The following is a 19,406-nucleotide window of genomic DNA, read 5'->3' on the forward strand; positions in this document are numbered from 1 at the left end:
AGGCTAGAGGAAAAAGACAGTGAAAAAGGAAAATCAAAGAGTTAAAAAGACAACTTTTAAGAATCAGGCACCGTTCAGTAATGGCCCTTCTAGATGAGGAACTATAAATTAACTTAAAGGAATGGGGAAAATACTAATGTAAAACAAAACAGGTACAAAATTGAGATGTAAGAAAGCAAACTTAGGTCCTTGCAGGCACAATCTTTTTAGTATTCTGCCACTAGGTGAAACGTTATATAAAATAATGGAGCCAAGCAAAAGAAAAGTGGATTTCTTCCTTATATTTTCGTCTTCACACATATTCTATCTCTGCAGTTACCCAAGACAACCTTTTCTTGTGAAACAGAAGGATTTTCTATGGAAGAAGGATATTCTGAAAGCTCCTGGGCATTTCAAAGAGAATAGGGAAACCATTAATCTGCTTTTTGAAGAATGCAGTTGCCAATGGGGAATAGGTGGCTCTCCCAGTTTTGCCCTGGGTTTCTAGTTCACTGGCTCTTCAAAGTCACACTTTGAATGTCTCAACCATGAGATCCTGGCTTCTCATTAGTAACTGCCTCTTTACTTGGGTTAATTAAAAGGAATCATCTGAAGCCAGAGCTAAGGAAACCTACTGAACTAAACTGAAGAAGCTGTGGTTGCTCCAAATTAATGAATCCAGACTACATGGGCTGCAGAGGATGTAAGATGTCACTGCAGATTTTGCTACATACTACTTGTTGGACTTTCTTGCTCAGCAGAGATTTAACAAAGGTGTTTGGTCCAGGTACTTCAAGGGCACCTGGAGAGTGATACAGGGACACCTCTGTATCACTCAAATGCTCTTATTCTACCAGAAAGGGCTCCTGAGGATTCACAAAATAGTCTCAAAAGAGACTGCAGTGGCTGTAGACACTAAAATAATTGTAGACTGTATCTTAACAACTTACATGAGTATGTGCTGGGATTTATACACAGACAACATGGATAAAAAGAGCTTACCAAAGAGTTTGTCATCCTGCAGTGATAAGTGACCACCCACAGCAGTGAAATTGGTCTTTTTTTTACCTGCTACTTACCCATTCACTAGAAGTGCATGTAAAGTGGATGCATTTTTATTCTTCCAGTCTGAGTGTAGATTCAGCCATTTTTGGTCCTGCATTTGGTCATTGTCTATTACAATTTCTGTTTTGGATGGTCCTCTGAAACAAATGAAAGACATTGATAGAACTTCTGATAGGTTTCTGTGTTACAGTTATAAAGGTGAAGAGGCCCTAACGTATCTGTTTATTCTAATGATAAAAGTCTGAATGATATGGCAAAGTAACGAGTGGCAGATACACAATTAGGAGAATGAAATCACCCTAAGAAGCCAGGCCAGCCTACGTATGACTGCCACATTGTATTTCCCAACAAGAAGCAGAATTGGAGTCAGGAACAGCAAGAACCTTCTCATGGCATTTACTGTAAGGCACATATTGATACTGTTTCAACAGTTTCTTGGCCTCCCAAAATGCAAAAAAAAAAAAATCTTCATATGTAAAAAAGCGGTAATAGAAAATAATATTTTCTTACATTCCTGTCATTGGAAATCCATTAAAATTTAACAGTAAAGAGCAGTCTAGGTCTTGTTAATAAAACTTGAGAGTATCTCTAAGTCCAAGCTGCCTGCTTTGCAAAACAGAACAAATCACTGTTGATAATGTCAAACCTGTTCTTCTGCAGCAACCTAACAAGTATTTGAGTGGCAATTTGTGTTAATCACTGTGATATTTTCAGGTTTCAAAATTTCTGTCCTATCTCCTAGCTGATAAACTAGTCAAACCTGTGAAGAGTGAGTTAACTCATAATTACACTGAAAAAAAAAAATTACTTGCTTGCTTTATGCATGCTGGTTTTGGCTGGGATAGAGTTAATTTTCTTCACAGCTAGTATGGGGTTGTGTTCCATATTTGTGCTGAAATCACTGTTGATAACAGAGGGCTGATTTCATTCTTGCTGAGCAGGGCTTGTCAGAGTCAAAGCCTTTTCTGCTTCTCACCCCACTCAAGCAGCAATGGAGCTGGGGCTGACAAGGACTCAGTAGAGGCCACAGCCAGGAGAGCTGACCCCACCTCTCCAAAGGGACATTCCACATCACACAGCTTCACGTTCTGTATGCCAAGGGGGAGGAAGGAGAAGGAAGCTGAGGGGAGATGTTTGGAGTGATGGCCTTTGTCTTTCCAAGTCATCATCACAGGTGAAGGACCCCGTTTTCCTGGAGATGGCTTAATAGTTACCTGCCCATGGAAGTGCTGAATAAATTTCTTGTTTTGCTGTGCTTGTGTGCATGGCTTTTGCTTTACCTATTAAACTCTCTTTATCCCAACCTATGAGCTTTCCTACTTCAACTCTTCTGGATTGTCTTCTCTCTCCCAGCAGGAGGAGTGAGCAAGCAGCTGTGCAGGGCTGAGCTGCTGGCTGGCATTAAACCACAACACTCTGTTCTCTGAGTCTGAAAATTATAGATTTCATAAAGTATCATTTTGGAGCTAAAGTTAAAAAAAGATGGGAACATCTAAAGTTAAAGCTTCAAATAAAATCTAGATTTTCTTAGATGGAAGTATTAATTCAACTTCAAATTAAATGTAAAGTCCTTCATTTAAAGTCAATTAACTTTTCATTTTAAAAATACAAAGGATTTATTTCAGAGAAAAATGTTGTTTTGAAACAAAATTTTAGTGGTTTAATTTCAAAATTTTGAAATAACTTGATTTTTCAACCTTTTTTCCCCCTGTAATGAAACTATTCACTGAATTTGAACAAAATCAGTTGTTTCTTTGTTCAGCATCATCATTTACAGAATTATTATTCACTGAGAAATTTTCCCATAGTGTAATTTATGCTTGTTTTTTCAAGGTATGTAACATATTTATTCTCCTATTACTAATTTCTTATCTCTAACAGAATTTGAGAGCCATAGTCTCATAGACATTTTTCTCATTGAGCTTACTTTTTATATCTAAAGCTAACATTGACATCATTTCATGAGCCAAGATTCCCTTTGAAAGGATGCCTGTCTGTTTAACGACACAGGGTTTATATGAGAGGATGTCTTTCATTAGGATGCTTGACAGGAGTTGAGGAGAGGGTGTGGAGGTCAAATAAGACTTTCCTGAATTACATAGCAGAAAGAGCAAAACTGAGGGAAGACCTATTTGTCTGAAAGCTTTTCTGATAAAAGATGCTGTGTTTCTTGCAGTCCTTTCCCTTCTCAATGTCTTAAGTCACATCATTAAATTTTAGAATAGGTTGCTCAGAGTCCCATCAAACCTGACTTTGAGTATTTCCAGGAATGGGGTGTCTACCATTTCTCTGGGTAACCTGTTCCAGTGTTTCACATCCTCATTGTGAAAAATCTATTCCTTATGTTTAGTCTAAATCTACACTATTTTAGTTTCAATATATAAGTAAAAAAAAACAAACCCAAAACACTTCAACTTGCAGATTTCAGAATAAATTTTCAATGCAGAGATTTAATATCTGCTTAGTGTTAAATGGAGTAAATTTGAATCTGGAAGCCTGTGGATAAACAATGAAAGAAAAAAGTGGGTAGTAGGTTTATAATGTACATGTTACAGCATAAAGTAGTTTGAAAAAGATTTGTGACCAATCATTAGAATAAGAACATTTCCTTCTTTTGTAATTTTCATGTATCTTTCTTTTAGTCAAGCACAGAATGGTTGGGTTTGGAAGAGACCTCTGTAGGTCAAGTATGGCCACCTATGGCAAATTACCCAGAAGCACATTCAGACAGCTCCAAGGCTGTTTGAGATAATAAAATTATTATTAAGAATTACCATTTTACTTTAAAAAAAAAGAAAATATCCAATAATGGAACTAGAAAGTGTTATATGAGGGGACTGACCACATGCTTAATGACTGTTTGAAGAAATTGTCACAACTTTTCAGGAATTATAAGGTTGGAATTTCTTCAAAAACAGCCTTATCCAAATAATTATATTTTAAACTGCATATGTACATAAAATATGAGAAATAATCTATCAGATATTAATCTAGCATAAGTCTAATGAATACATACACTGAATGAAGTTTACATATTTTAACATTGGTTTATTATTGCTCCAATTTACTAGAACAGCCTTCCACATCTACCACAGCTCTATATTGAGTAAATTTCACTGAGTTATTAGTTGCCATTCTTAAAAAATTAAATTAAATGTAAAAAAAATGCTATCTTTCTACATCATCTACAGGATTAATAGAACACTGTGGCTATGGAAAACATAAATCAATTCCAGATAGGTTAAGAGTATGTTACGTTCTGTTGAATGGGTCTAGAAATCTAGATTGAATTACTGAGCTCAACTATTTCCCCTTTGGCATAGAGTTTGTTCCATTAAATGTCATGTTTATTCTTGGAGAAAATAAAATTTCATTCAGAAGTTCAAATTTATTGGGTTTACATGGGTATGACAGAAGGATTCTGGGTTTTGTTTCTGTTACGTTCTTTAAGCAAATCAAACATTAAGCCGAGCTTCCATTATTCTGCTTGCAGAAATAGTTATAGAGTAATAAAAAACCATAAATCAGATCATGTAAAAACAAGAGATTGTTTCTCTAGTAGCTTGACTGCTCAGTTGTCAAATATTCAAGATCTTTAGACCAAAGACATGATAGACAAAGAGTGAAAATGTACCAGGAAAGACAAAAGGCCAGGCAGCAACCACAGACTTGCTTGTCCCTTTCATAAATACACACACACAGTAGATGCTACAGCAGAGGAAGGAAGGAAAAGGAGCTACTGGTTTCTGTGGACCACCAGTGACACAGCCTCCAAGAAAAGGAGCGGCACTCACGGGAAGACATATCAGTAGAATTTTAAAAACAAGTAACTTGGTAGACAGCTGCATAGATTTTACAGGATATTAAACCAGAACAAGCAGGTGAAGTAAAATTCCCCTGTATTCTGCTGACTATAAACTCTTTAAGTTTATTATATTTGCTATATCATCCTAGTGCAGCTGAGCAAGACAAATTATTCCACTATATTTTCACAGAATGACAGAACAACTCCACTACTGCCTTTATCAAATTTCAGAGCTGAGCAGACCATGCTTTTATGATCACCATTTCATCAACAAAGAATGTGGACTTCCAAGTATATGAAAGCGGGTTTCTTCAACTGAATATCATGACAAAGTACCTCAGAAAATGGACTTGTGAGATTTAAGAATCATTTTTGTCTCTTACATTACTTAGAAGTGTAGGATTGAGAACACCTGTTAGCAAGCATCAGCAAAGAAGCAGGAAGGTGTAGTAGTGATAGTTTAATACTTTTTCATTTTCCCAGAAGCAAGCATCATGGGAAAGAGAAGAAAATTTTATGTTCGGACCAACAGCAAGGTGAACACGAGGCAGCAGTGCCCTGGCAGCCAGGAGGACCAACCCTGTCCTGGGGTGGCCTCATTTTGAGTGCTGGGGGCAGTTTTGGGTGCCACAGTGTAAGAAAGATATTAAACTATTAAAGAACATCCAAAAGATGGCCATGAGGATGGGGAAGGGACTGGAAGGGAAGCTGTATGAGGAGTGTCTGAGGTCACTTAGTTACCTCAGGAGGGAAAGCAGAGACACAGACACTGATCTCTTCAATCTTGTGACCAGTGACAGGACTCAAGAGAATGGTATGAAGTGTCAGGGGAAGTTTAGGTTAGGTAACAGCAAAAGGTTTTCCACCCAGAGATGGTTGGGCACTGAACAGGCTCCCCAGGGAAGTGGTCACAGCATCAAGCCTGTTCAAGAAGCATTTGGACAATGTTCTCAGGCACAGGGTGTGATGGTTGGGGTGTCCTGTGCAGGGACAGGAGCTGGATTCAATGATACTGATGGGTCCCTTCCAACTCAGTATATTCTATGATTCTATAAAGCTTTATTAGGATGCTATATAAAGCTAAAGCATAAAGATAATGCAATTATTTAGATACTCCAAACTAGATAGAGAAGTATAAAATTGTTGTGCATTAGGATGGCAGGCAGTCCATTTACAGGTGGTCTTCAATTCAGGGCATCTGTTAGAACTGATGTCAAGTATCCCTGCAGTGCAAGATCATACAGATTACATTAAGTGCAGACTCCATTAAGTCTTTTTCCTCCTGTGTACATGCATGTCAGTATGTGTTGTGGAGAAAAGCAAAAAAGAAAAAAACACTTCTTAATTTAATTTGGGTATCAGACACTGGCAAAAGATAGCCTTATATACCATCAGACTTGCCTCTAACTAGTAAGAGACAGCTGTGAATATCAGAGCAGCTGAACTTGTTTTTAATCCAACAGTTATATTTTGCATCAATTATTCCACAATTTAGTGTGCATGCAATAAGACACTTTGAAGCTATTTCTTTTTCTGAGTTCCACACAGCAACTCTCTCTTTAACAATTTGTTGTTCAGAGATGCCCAAGTTAAATACATCTAACAGTATTTCAGAATGTGAATAAGAGAAGATTATTTTTTCTGTATTTCCTAAGTCTGCTTTAATTCTTTAGGAAGAAACAGAGTATTACATTGCCAAACAATTCTGAGCCTCAGCAATAACTGAGTTCAAGTACTGAGACTTGGGAAAACACCATTATCTTTTCAACACACTCTTATAATAACAATCATGCAACGTTTATAAAGTGGAGAAAGTGCCTAGATTTTAGTGAAATTCTGTTCCTGCCATAGTTTACAAAATTTCATTACCTCTTTTCTCTGTGAACCATTTCCACAGCAGTCTAACATTGCAGTGATCAACGATAGCTCACATCTAACTCCAGCACTCCAGTTGTCCTAAGAAATTCATCAAAGCTACAAACTACTGACCTTACCCTAAACCCATCTGATTGCAGGCCAGTTGGCTTAAGTTTTCTTGCCACTCATCAGCACAAACATGGTTAGCAGCAGCTGATCTGTGAACGGTCAGGAGCATCAAGGAATTTGTGTTTTTAGACAGTGTAACTGGAAAGGAAAAAGGAAGAAAACTTCAGTATTATTTCAAATAGTTTTACAGATGGAACCTGAAAACATACATACAACTAAATCAAGATTCTTCCAAGTTGCTGGCACTTTTCCTAACTTTACATGCTGAATAGCTATGCAATCTAAAACCAGTGCAAATGTGGTTATCAGAACCTTGCTAAGAGTGCATGAGACACTGAACAGCAAAGGCATCAAGAGGGTAAGAATAAACCGGAATACTTCTAATTCACCAGCACAGATTTACATGGGTTGCTGATGGCCTTAATTGTTATAAATCTAGTTAGATAATCTATATAGAAAGACCATCACCATTTCTTCTGTCATTATCTGTATATAAAAGTTCAGGAACTGCTTTTATCACATGCAAAAAAGATTCTCAAAAGGTCCTTCCTAATCTCAATGTCTTTTTAATCTCTCCACTATCCACAATACTTTCCAGATTACACACATCATCTACACCTTTTCTTGCTATATCACTTTTCGTACATCTTTGCACTGTGACACTGCACACTGAGCTTTTGCTTTTTCTTTTGCCCACTTCCTTGCATGCTTTCCTAACCTTACCCTAGTCTTCTCTTTGCTAATAGAGGGAGCACCTGTCCACCACTGTATTCTGAATTAAATCACCAGTGATTACTACCATCACCCAAACACCACTTTGAGGCAGAAACTTACCACAGTCCCATTCATCTGAACTGTCACTACAGTCTGCCTGCCCATCACACCAGAGTTCACGTGGCACACATTCATGGTTGGCGCATTCAAGCTCACTCTCCTCACAAAATGCTGCAAAGACAAAAACATGCTTCCTCATGAGAAGGCATATCAAAGTGAAATTCACATTGAGACAAAAAATTGAGAAGGAGGGTGAAGGTAGGTAGAGATCAGATTTATGAAAAAGGTAAGCGAGACAGATTTGCATGGATACCACTAATGCAGAAGGTGGTTGCTGCCATGCAGTGACAGAGGGCATTGCAATTCAGAGGGAAGGAAGAGTGTCTAGAAATACAAGATCTGTGATTACTCAGTATCATTTGTGGTCTTGTTATATGAAACCTGTCTAAGCCCCTCAGAAGCCATGAGAGAAAATTCTGTTGCATGCTTTTTAGCCGACTGATCCAAATTTGTTTAATTCATCATGACTTTTGAAAAAATTATTTTATCACAATGAATATCTATTTCCTCCCATCCACAGCAATTATATATTCATTTCTGAATTCACCTTTGCTTTTGACAATTATATATTTATTTTTATTTATTTTTTAACCACTTTGGAGGTAGAGAACTGCTGTACTGATACACAAGTTCCTGTTCACAGCTGGTATCCTTACATATGGATTTCCAGAGTCTGTTCAGTATGGGAACCACAAGAGCTTCCATTTGCAAATGACTTTTAGTTTTCCCCCAACAACCTCCCTTCCAAAAGGAAGGTGTGTAGAAGTACAGTATCTTCCTCCCTAACACACTTCCAGCTTCTATAAACCCCACAGTTAGGGAATTCTGAGACCTGCGGCAGGGCAGAGAGGGAGCAAATGCATGGGAGGGAGCTGCAATCAGTTGTGCCCATGTTTGGCTGACGTATAGCATTTATAGTGCCATACAATCCAAGCATTTATTTACAACAGTAGTACAAAAAGTGCACTCCACAGTGAAAACCATACAGATAGAGCAGGTAACACTGTCTACCCCTGATCTTTCTGGCTCTGGAATAAAGCATGCAATAACAGAAAAAGCACTTTAACTCCACCTTCCAGAGAGAGCATAATTCAAAAACTGGAATCTCTCAGTTGGGAAAACTTTGCTGCCATTTTAGAATATTCAAGCCCCAACTCAAAAGCAGAGAGGAAATGTACTCTGGTAATTATAAAAAACCTTAGCCCTTTGGTAATTTTTTCTCTGTCATGATCTTAATGTGTGATCATGAGTAAATCACTTTAATATCATCTCCACTCTTTAGATTACAGTACAGAGCTTGGAAGTTAAATGGTATAATCTTTGCAATGAAAAGCAGATTAAGAAATGTTTTGTGAGCTTCAGCTTCCTAAAAAGGAACAAAATTTGATCTAGCGATAAATGCAGGCTGCTGTTCATTTTGGTAAACATATTCATAGGTTTCACTTAGCACATAAAATGTGCCTACCATTCTGCTCCTACCAACAGAACTCCAGAGACTCAGGAGCAACTTCTTTTAAATCACAAAATTATATCCAAACATTCCATCAAAAATTACAAAATACTAAGTTTGCTCAGAGAAGGAAAATTTAAATTCTCAATTAACTTTACTAATGATCCCTCCTTTCTTGTGCAGACTTTCTCCCAGTATTTCTTTTCTACTTTCTTGTCTTGGGAACATGCCCACACACAAAGGTTTTCCAAATGGAAGAGAATTCAGAGTATCACTAATATATTAATGGAACTGAGTGGAGCTGCCATCTCAGGACATTCAATCCCAGTTTAGTGTGCAGGGAGCCTGCAAAGCAGCTGGTGTTTGCAGATATATCACCACTTCCCATTCCATTCTCAGATGGAAACAGTGGAAACAGAACTGAGGGCAGTCCTTGCAGGGGACCAGAGGGTCTGCTGCACACTGCCAGAACTCTGAACAGACTTAAACTGTACACATGGACAGTGTGCCCATGCCACCAGTGGACCACAGTAAGTTTTGTATCTTGATTGTTATCACAGTTTGGATTGTTGAAGAAATCTGTGGAGCCAAGTAAGGAGACAGAATCTAAGAAATGTCAATCAGAAAAGAGAATAAATAAAGAAGAGAGATATATGACTTTTACCAAAACACAGATCAGAAGTAAAATCAAGTAGAAATCAAGGAAAAAATGAGCAGTGAGCATCTGTGAGCTATGCCTGTATGGAATGAAGTTGAGGAAACCTGGGAAAAGAAGTCAAAAGTCTACAAGGCACAGAAGTACAAAGGTGCAAGAACAAGGAGGGAGAATAGAAAGAAAAAAAAAAGAAAAAGAGGATGAGAAGATGAGAGTGACCAAATAAACAGCAAGGATCCAAGGATGTGAATGACAAAGGACACAAAAGGAGGAAAAGGAGAAGTTTGTGCCACAGACAAACTGAAAAGGGAACTGAGGGAATGACTAAGTCTTTCTGCCTATAGAATGTATAAAACATTTTTACTTTAATTTTTTTTTCACCCAACATCCCAAAAGTGTGATCAGCCTTTTAAGGGAATAACAAACTGCATGAGTCCTTACAGCAATTCTTTTCATCCATCATGTCAGGGCAGTCTGGGAAACCATCACAGATCATAGTGTGTTTGATGCACAGTTTCTTCAAAGGACACTCCCAAAGACCCCTTTCTCTACAACCTGGAGGCAGAGAAGCACAGTTCTGAAATACTTGCATGCAATATTGAATCAGCTGTTTTATTCCTTAAAAGTTCTGAAACACACAAAATATTTTCACTTGTAATATAATTTTTAGAAGGTACCAAGAATAGTTACTAATGAAGAAACAAAAATAAGATTGGCACATTGCACACCTAATAAATTAATCTAAATATTACAGCACTTCATAATACTTCAGTGCTTTTTAAATAATAATTGTATTATGATTATACATTATACATATCTATAATGGTTTAGGCATTAGCTCAATTAGCTCAAAATCCACACACCACTATTCTTGAAATACATTTAATAGTAATATAAGAACTTTTCTAATCCTGAAGTCTATAGAAATTCCTTGGTCTTTCAAAAGCAAACTATAAAAGCATGGAATCTCCATGAAACACTGTAGAAATACATACTTCTTTTTTTCAGCAGTGCTGATGCAGAATCAAACACAGAATCACAATGAAAGGTAGAAAGAGAAGTAATACAAAATTATGTCAGTGTTTTGACAGTAAAACTTCTGTTGGTCAGCTAGAGGAAATTAAGTATAGCCCAAGCTACATTTTAGAAAATAGTTTTCTCTTGTTTTCTTCCACTTTTTATTTCCATCAACTAATAAAGTATTTTATTGTGATACCAGTTTAAATAATTTGGCATACTAATGTCCTGCATGTCTCACATTCAGGTTTCATAGGAAACCATAAAAATGACGTATTGTCCTGACTAAACCAGATTATTTGATTGCCTTGTTTGGCCTGTTCAATAGATGATACTTTTCATTTTAATCTAAGGGAAAATTCAATTGATTCAATTGATATTCATGCAAGTAGTTCAGGTATTAAATTCAAAAACAGTATTTAAAGCAGCACCTGTCTTTGCCTAGACCTGGAACTGTGAAAGCGTATCAGCAATAAGTTACTAAGCAAATACATTGTTTCCAAGAAGTTTTAATTCAGAAGTACATATTTTACAAATGTGAACCAGAGAATCCCTACTGGATCATTGGAAAAATCTATTCAGGTTTTAAGTGTAACTGGATGTATGGGGAGCTTGATTTTGTTTAGATTTGAAAAAACACGTAAGTAAATGTTAAAGCCCAGAGAAATAAATAGCCTTAACCTTTGAAACTGCTTCCTCATGATTAAATAACTTTCTTAGGAACCACCACTTTCCAGGTCTCCTTCATTTCAATATTTGTGATAACTATTAATGAAATATTAATTGAAATCAAACAAAATCTCTACTCTTATATAAAAAAAGGAATGCCACGTTAGAATCTTGATATGAATATAAAATTAAAAAAGCTTAAACCCCCATAATTTATGAACCTTGCAATTTTTTTAGCAGAGTGTTTGCCATTCATTAAATGCATGTTTGCCTTTCCTCTTCATCACACATTACAGTGTTACACTGTGAAGTGTACCAGGACTCTACAAAACTAATCACATAGACAAATATAGAGACAATTCCCTATGAAAAATTCACTGCTTACTGAATTCAGTGCTCAAATACACTTTTTTTGCTGGTAAAGATCATCTACCATTTGGAGTATTTATATTTTATCTCTAATTATTTTTGTGACATGCATTTTCAATGACAGGGAAAACAGAGGTAGGAAAACTTGTCTACATGTACATTACCCCTATCTCAAAAATGCATTTTGACAAGATATATGGTTTCATATATGATCTTAGCTTCATTCTTCTTCATAATATGAAGTTGCCAATTGTTATCCATATATACGTTTCCCACGCAATTACCACTGAATCATTAACATCAAGACCACCACATTTTTCTCTCTCCTACAATACTACAGGTCAAAACCCAGATTGCAGAAAGCAGGGAAAGACAGTAATAGTTATGAATCTTATGATCTCAATGTCTTTAGTAGGTGTAGGACTGCCTTCTGTTCCCTGCCAGAGGCACTGTTCAGCAGCCAGCAATTTAATGCATTCAATTACAACCAACTACATTTAATACCACAAACTCTCGTGACATCTTTCATAATAATATATTTTGGAAATTAGCCTCCCTACACTTCACTGCACTCAGAAGTCTCACTTCCAGTAATCTCAGTCAAATTTTCTCCCCAAATCCTATTGTAAATGGCCCTAAAGTCTCAGGATTTCACTGCAATTACATGGCTGAGATGTCCTCTCACAAAGACCATGTGAAAGCATGGCAGCAATTGCTAGCAGGAGGAGACACTAGGTGCTGAATACAGCTCTACTCTGCATGAGGAGAGTAAACCTCAGTCCCTTTGGACTTTATACTACACTTGTATTTTTTTATATATTATATTTTCTGGCCAGAGTAGGCTAAGCATAAGAAAGCTGTAGCTAGTCATTTTCAGCCTCCCACTCCCTGCACTGTAAAGCTGTTCCATGTCTATCACTTAAAGCACTTCAAATGCAAGCGTTTCAAATTAAACATTCAGTGATTTTTAATGTTAGAAAACCAATTTAAAAGTATAAAGCTAATAAAATTTGAGCTATCCCTTTACACATGGAATGATCATCAAGTTTTGATTTTGTCCTGCACACATGGAATATGAATAATTTGGAGACAGTTACTTCTGGAGCTCTACAAGGACTTTTTGTTCTTCAGTAACAGTATTAGCCCTGGTCAATGTAATGTGACTCTGACAGCAGTAATTTCCTAGCTGATACAGTCTCCTGTATTTATAGAAACTGATAAGAATTCTGCTGATTGCTTGTGACATTATGTCTAGACTTCAGAAAAAGAGAGATCCACTCGAGAAATTAATGTTACATATTAGAACAATGTTTCATACGTTAATGTCTAGGAGAATAAAATTATCCTAAAAGACATATAACAATTAGTTTTCCAAGGAGTTCAAAATTGGTGGCAACAAAAAGCATTTGGCAGAGAGGACAATTGAGACAATTGATTCAAAGTAAAGAGATGTCAAACTCTGAAAGGGTCACTGTGATCTTCCGCTCTGACTTTCCTTTATAATCCAAACAAGAGAATGACCTAGCATTAAATCATATTTCAAAGAGCATATCCTTTTTTTCTTTCTTTTCACAGGGGTGGAGGAAGGGAAAGAAAGAAAGAGAGAAAGAGGAGAGAGAATACAAGCATGATCTGGAAACTCCCAGAGACCGAGAATACATCACACATTGGGGATAAATAAACCTTTGTCTACTGCAAACGTTAAAACAATCTGCTTTTTAAAAAGAAGCATTTTATAGGACTGCCAAGACTGAATTTCAGCCTAGCTTTAGCTTTCTGGTGTTGAATTTTATTTTGTCTCTGAGCAGAAATTCCCTTATTTCCACAGTTTTGTTGTTCACATAAACTCTGCTTCCCTCTTAACCCATTCTCTGCTAAAAAAAAATACACAGGTTGTGCAACTTAACACTACTCTGCTGGAATGTTTTCCAAGCCTTTGCTCATAAGCACACCTTTTCTCTAAATCCTTAGTGATGTATAATTATTGTCTTTTCCCCTAGGGATGCCAGGCCTGCATGCAGATCTCCCTGAAGGCTACAGCTTAGACAATTAAGAAATATTTATAACTCCGTTTTCCTTCTGAAACTGTCTTGCCAGCATGGATGAGGATATGTAGTGACCAAGAGATTTTTTGATTATTTCCGGTTCAATACATCCCCTTACGTTAAAAGTCAAAAGCATCTATAGTAAAAGTAAACTCAGAAACATATTGGAGAATAAACTTAGAGGGTTTATGCTTGTACTTGTAACTTGAGGTTGACCAATCTGAAATAACCATGCAGAATCCACTTCAGCAACAGAATATATCATAATGACATCTTTTGTCTATACATCCTAACGAGAACATTATCATGTATAAATTTAAACCTACATTTACAGATTCAAGATTTAATCTTTCATCTGCCAGGGAGTTACATTTTAGCTCAGTAAAGCCTTCAGTAATATGAAAAGAACTAAATCTGCAGAATGTTTTTAGCCTGGTTCTTTAATGAATACTCAAACATCCCAGAGTATGATTATCAGAATCTAAATGATCAGTTATCACAAATTGTATTCCTGTTGATTACGAAGGACTCCTGCTATAGAATTTTTAGTGATACAGTCTTAAAAAATCCCCAATACTTTTAAACATACCAAAAAAGGGGCTGAACTCTCCTGCTACATTTCAAGTAACTGAATGAAAAATAAAGCTCATTTTCTAATGCTGCAGCTACCCTCCATTCCAACTCATTGAATTTATTTACCACAGCCATCCTCATCACTGTCATCCTCACAGTCAGCTTGACCATCACATCTCCTGGACGCCAGGACACACCTCCCAGAACGGCACTTGAAGTGACTGGGCGAGCATTCTGTCAAAGACAGCAAACAGGGAGAAACAGGACTCCGTAAGATAAAAGCTTCATCAGGACATGGGCACTCGCTTATCTCCGGGGCTGTTTCAGATGGGTAAATAATAGGGATTGAAAGCTTGTGAGACTGGAACTGTGTATCAGGTGAGACTCTACATAATTGCACCTGGAACGTGGTGGAGCAACATTTTCCAGAGCTCTCCCTCACATGCTGCCCTCTGTAAAATGTCACTGCTTTGCCAAATCACTGGCATACAATGTTTAGACCATGGGTATGGATTTCCCAGCTATTCTTCTCACCATTGTGGTGGTGTGTTATGCATTGAAATAAGTATAAGAAATCCCCATAATAATAATAATAATTAAAAAAAAAACCAAAAGAGATTGACAATTATGTGTCTATTTCAACTAATAAAACCAGATATAACTTTCCACTAATTAACCCTTTCAATGCTTCCGCCTCATCTCACACAGTACCATTCTGGGACAAAGGAGTGGAACAGAGTTGGCAGATCTTTAAGGAACTCTTTAATTGAGTGTTAGCAATTCCCTGCAGCAAGTAATCCAGCAAAGAACCCAAGGGACTGGCATGGCTGAGTAGGGGAACCCAGTTTGGAATAATTTCCACAGTTTAAATATTATAATTTAAACAGGAGGTATGAAAAAAACAAACACCAGTGACTTTGGTAATCCATTTAAATATTTTATTTGCTGTAATATGTATAGGAGATACCTTCTACATCTTCATCTGGTGTTAGACAAGTTTGATTGTCCAAGTTCTCATCTGGAAACTGAGTGCAGTCTGTATCTTCTGGCCACTGCAGACCTACAATCCCAAGCACAGCCTCACAGCGTTCCTTAGACTGTACACATAATGTCCTGAGGAGACAAAGCAGAATTGCACTGAGTAATTGAATGAATGGCTTAGAAATTCATAGATAATAATTTACAGTTAATAATCCTAGCCAAAGTTAAAGATGAAGATTAAGAAAAAGGATCAGTTAAACAGATGTTTTAATATGAAAAAAAAAACATATATCAGAGAATGCTACTGTTGAAGCATTATTTTAAGTTACTGTTGTGCAGTTATATTATAAATAGTTATGTTATAAATAGGCTAATAATAACCAAATATAACTGCTTAAAAACATGTTCTCCTCTGTAAGAGATGGCAGAGAACTTTTAAGAAGCACTTACTGCTTTCCTTCAGGGAAAAAAAAACCAAACACATTTTGTATTAGTGAAATGTTACCTCTTCTGATTATGCTACTTCAGAAACCATGTGGTTTTTGAAGGACAAAATATTTAAGCCTGCAAACAAAAGAGTGAAGAACTCCCCAGGGAATCCAATAAAATTAAAACTTTAGAAAAAGCAAAGCTCAGACCAACCCAGTCTTAAGGCTGTTGTCAGAGCAACAGAATACCTTCTACTTCTTCATCTGGTGTTAGACAAGTTTGGTTGGTCAAATCAGGAAAAGGCATGAATAGAGTCCTTCTGCAGCATTTTTTTTTTTAACCATATAAAAGATGGGACTCACCACAAAATTTGTTCAATCCATTGAGATTGAAAATCATTCATCACGTCTCTCAAAATACCCACTGTCAAATGCTTCAAAATTACAAAGAGAAAATGCATAATAGAAAAACCCCCTAATGTGTGAAACATTTAGCCAGTACTTCTGTCTGGGATCCCAGTTATAGGCTGAAAAATATTCAACTAAATGATCCCACCCTTTATTTTTTTTTTAATTTATTTTATGTAACTGTAAATTTGCCTTTATGTAATTTGATTCATATTCACACATCTTTCTTCTAGAGACACTCATTTTGTGGGAGGCATTTCATTCTACTCATTTTTCTTTGGCCTTTTGACTAATTGGACTTTTTTATTTTCTTGTAACTGGCTTTGGAAAATGCTGTGACCAAAACCAACAAAACAAATCCATATAGGATTAATTATTTTATGCTCTTTTGGGAAAATAATACAGTATTAATCAACCCAAACTTAATTTTGTTTTGAGGATTTAGATGAAGAAGAGTCAATGTTTTTCCACACCAAACAATTCACCAAGTTGAAAAACCAGACAGAATGCACTGATGTCAGTTAACAATGTTACAGACTCTCTCTTCCCTTTTAGATTCTCCTCAATAGCAAAGAGGATGACACCACTTTATAATCTTAGATTTCTGAATGCCAGAATTTTTATTTCCCAGTGACAAAAAACAAAATCCACAACAAAAATACGATAATATAGCAGAGACGTCTAAGCTGCTTCTGTCCTGTGTTCTCTGCATACTTAGATCTTTGGTAAATCTGACCTTTTTCCAGAGTATTATAAGGCATTTAGTTGTCTGTCTGTGGTGAAAGAATTATAATCTATTTAAACTTCAAAGTAGGCCTGGAATAATATTATCATCACCTTATCAGAGATGAAGAATAATGTTCAGAAATTGAAAACATACTTGATGCATCAATAACATTATAGATAATAGTAAGTTCAGTTCTTTCCAAAAAATCTCCGAGTGTTCTTTACTTTGAATAAAATTTTATGAAGACTGTCACAGTTAAAAAACAAAGCATGACAGCCAAACTAACATAAAGACAACAAAAAGCCTTGCAAAGCAGGGACAGCAGTTTTATACAGGGGGAGTAGAATTAAAATAATTTAGTTATAGCACCTGGAATGAGAAAACAGATCCATGTGCCTGTATTAAAGAAATCTAATGCATTTCTGATAAGTTTGTATTATAAAAGATCCAGAATTATAACATTAATGTGCAATTCATGGTTGAAAAGTATGCTTTGACTTACAAAGCGTAACACTGAAAGACTGCGTTAGTTCAGTTTCATATTTACAGGAAAAGACAGGTAAAACAATACATATGTCCTGTTAAGCCAAACTAATCACTGATCATTTGAAAAAGAGGGCAGTTATTTTGAAAGTCAGCAGCAGATTCTCAGAATATAATTTCTGTGCCAACAATGAAACATCTTCTCAGAGCTTCAAACTGTAAAGCAGATTCACATTTATACTGAAATATCAAATTTATTTAATTTTTGTTGTATGAGGTTATTTTTCTTTTTTCATTTTTAAAACATTTGTAGGTTTTTTACTTCATGCGAGTATCTGAAATTCTTCCTAAAATGTTATTGTTAAGCAGATACTACAGATCTAATGGGACCTTCAAAGGGGTCCCTTCCTGACAAAAACACTCTTTATCTGTGACCTTATATAAGAGTGAAACCTAAAAACTATTGTAAAAGTAAAAGTAGAGCTTTGAATCCTACGATTTAAACTTCCATGTCATATATTCAATTTGGTCTAAATTTGGTGTTACCCTGTTTTGAGCAGGAAGTTGGACCAGATGACTTACAGAGGTTGCTATCAAATTAAATTGTTCTGTGCTTTCTGTAAGTTCCCCTTCATCTGTTTAATACTTAAAATTTGAAGACTATTAAACTATATTATCACACTTCCTAAAATGTTAGCTAGGTAGGATGGTAAAGAGCCTATCATTTAACTGACATCCCTCTACACTAGAATAAGTTAATCCAATTCTTATCTATTATACTGCTTTCTTAAAAAAACCCCAAAACCTTGATTTTCAAACTAGCAAGCTTGACACAGAGCTTACACAAACCCCTCTGTAACTTTGAAGCTATCCTGTATGCAATATTTTCTTACCCATTAGGTTCCTATGTGAGAATTTAACAGCATATTCTTAAACTTCCTTGTGGCTCATTCTTACCTTGCACCAAGAAGAACATCACTAGACAAAGTAATGTTACCTATTTCCCAACAGTATCACATAATAAGAAATTTTCGGATGTGTACTGCAATTTTTGATGCACCTTCAAACAGAAGATGTTAATTAATCAATACTGTCAAGGTAGTCCCAACAAAAGAGGCAGAAATGCAGAATGAGAGGGCTCTAGCAGTCAGTAGGTCAAAGAGCTCTGCCTGTTGGTCAAGACCTCCTAACCTGCAACAACTGCTGCTAAGAAAGCCATGAGATCTACAGAACAGTCTCTTTTGAACAAATACAGGCATAACTTCAAAAAGCACAGTGATGTTATTCAATGAGGATGGTGGAATAGCTGCTCTGACAAGCAGAAAACCTAAGTTAGCCTGTAATTCAGAATGATGAGTCACTCCTAATTTAGAAAGGTAAACATTCATTAAAATATCAGGTTTTGTTGAACATTTGGATAGGGCTTTGCATCAATACTAACACAAGGAACTATTAAAAAATGGTAATGTTCCAAATTAAATTAATTTATTCCATGTTTAAACACTATTTATAGTGACACAATTCTAATCAAACACGCAGAAATGGAAAATACTTCACACAAAGCTCACAGCACCCTTCTTGTCACCTTGCTCAACAGTGGAGGGAGCAGGTTCACTAGGTGAACCTAGTGCACTAGGTGAGAAACTGGCTGAAGGGTCCTGGCAAACAGGGCTACGTCTGGCTGGTGACTGGTCACCTGTGCTGCTCCTCTGGGTTCCTCTGTCCTGTTCAGTACATTTATCAATGGTCTGGATGCAGCAGTTTAATGCATCATTAGCAAGTTTGCTGATTATACAAAACAGAGAGATTGTGTTGGCTCTCCAGGGATGAGAGGCCTTTGCATTGGGGAATCATCAGGAACATGAAATTTAACAAGAACAAATGCCTGATCCTGCACCTAGGAGTAGTACCAGGCACAAACTGGAGAGCAGC

At 36.5% G+C, this 19,406-nt stretch overlaps 1 protein-coding gene across 4 annotated transcripts in view; it reads right to left on the minus strand.

Annotated features, from left to right (window-relative positions):
- CORIN (corin, serine peptidase) overlaps window positions 1-19,406 on the minus strand; it is a 118,964-nt gene that overhangs the window by 11,942 nt on the left and 87,616 nt on the right. For all 4 annotated transcript variants that reach the window (XM_088056782.1, XM_088056784.1, XM_014261076.2 and 1 more), the window contains exons 12-17: window positions 15,415-15,560; window positions 14,574-14,681; window positions 10,216-10,329; window positions 7,670-7,780; window positions 6,844-6,973; window positions 1,059-1,181 (exon numbers count right to left, since the gene is read on the minus strand). In XM_088056782.1, coding sequence (XP_087912908.1) covers window positions 1,059-1,181; window positions 6,844-6,973; window positions 7,670-7,780; window positions 10,216-10,329; window positions 14,574-14,681; window positions 15,415-15,560 — 732 coding nt within the window. The remainder of the gene's footprint in view (window positions 1-1,058; window positions 1,182-6,843; window positions 6,974-7,669; window positions 7,781-10,215; window positions 10,330-14,573; window positions 14,682-15,414; window positions 15,561-19,406) is intronic.

The sequence above is a fragment of the Pseudopodoces humilis genome, chromosome 6, assembly GCF_049639895.1.
Source record: "Pseudopodoces humilis isolate 2021_Gansu_Grassland_sample_001 chromosome 6, ASM4963989v1, whole genome shotgun sequence".
Taxonomy (NCBI): Eukaryota; Metazoa; Chordata; class Aves; order Passeriformes; family Paridae; genus Pseudopodoces; species Pseudopodoces humilis.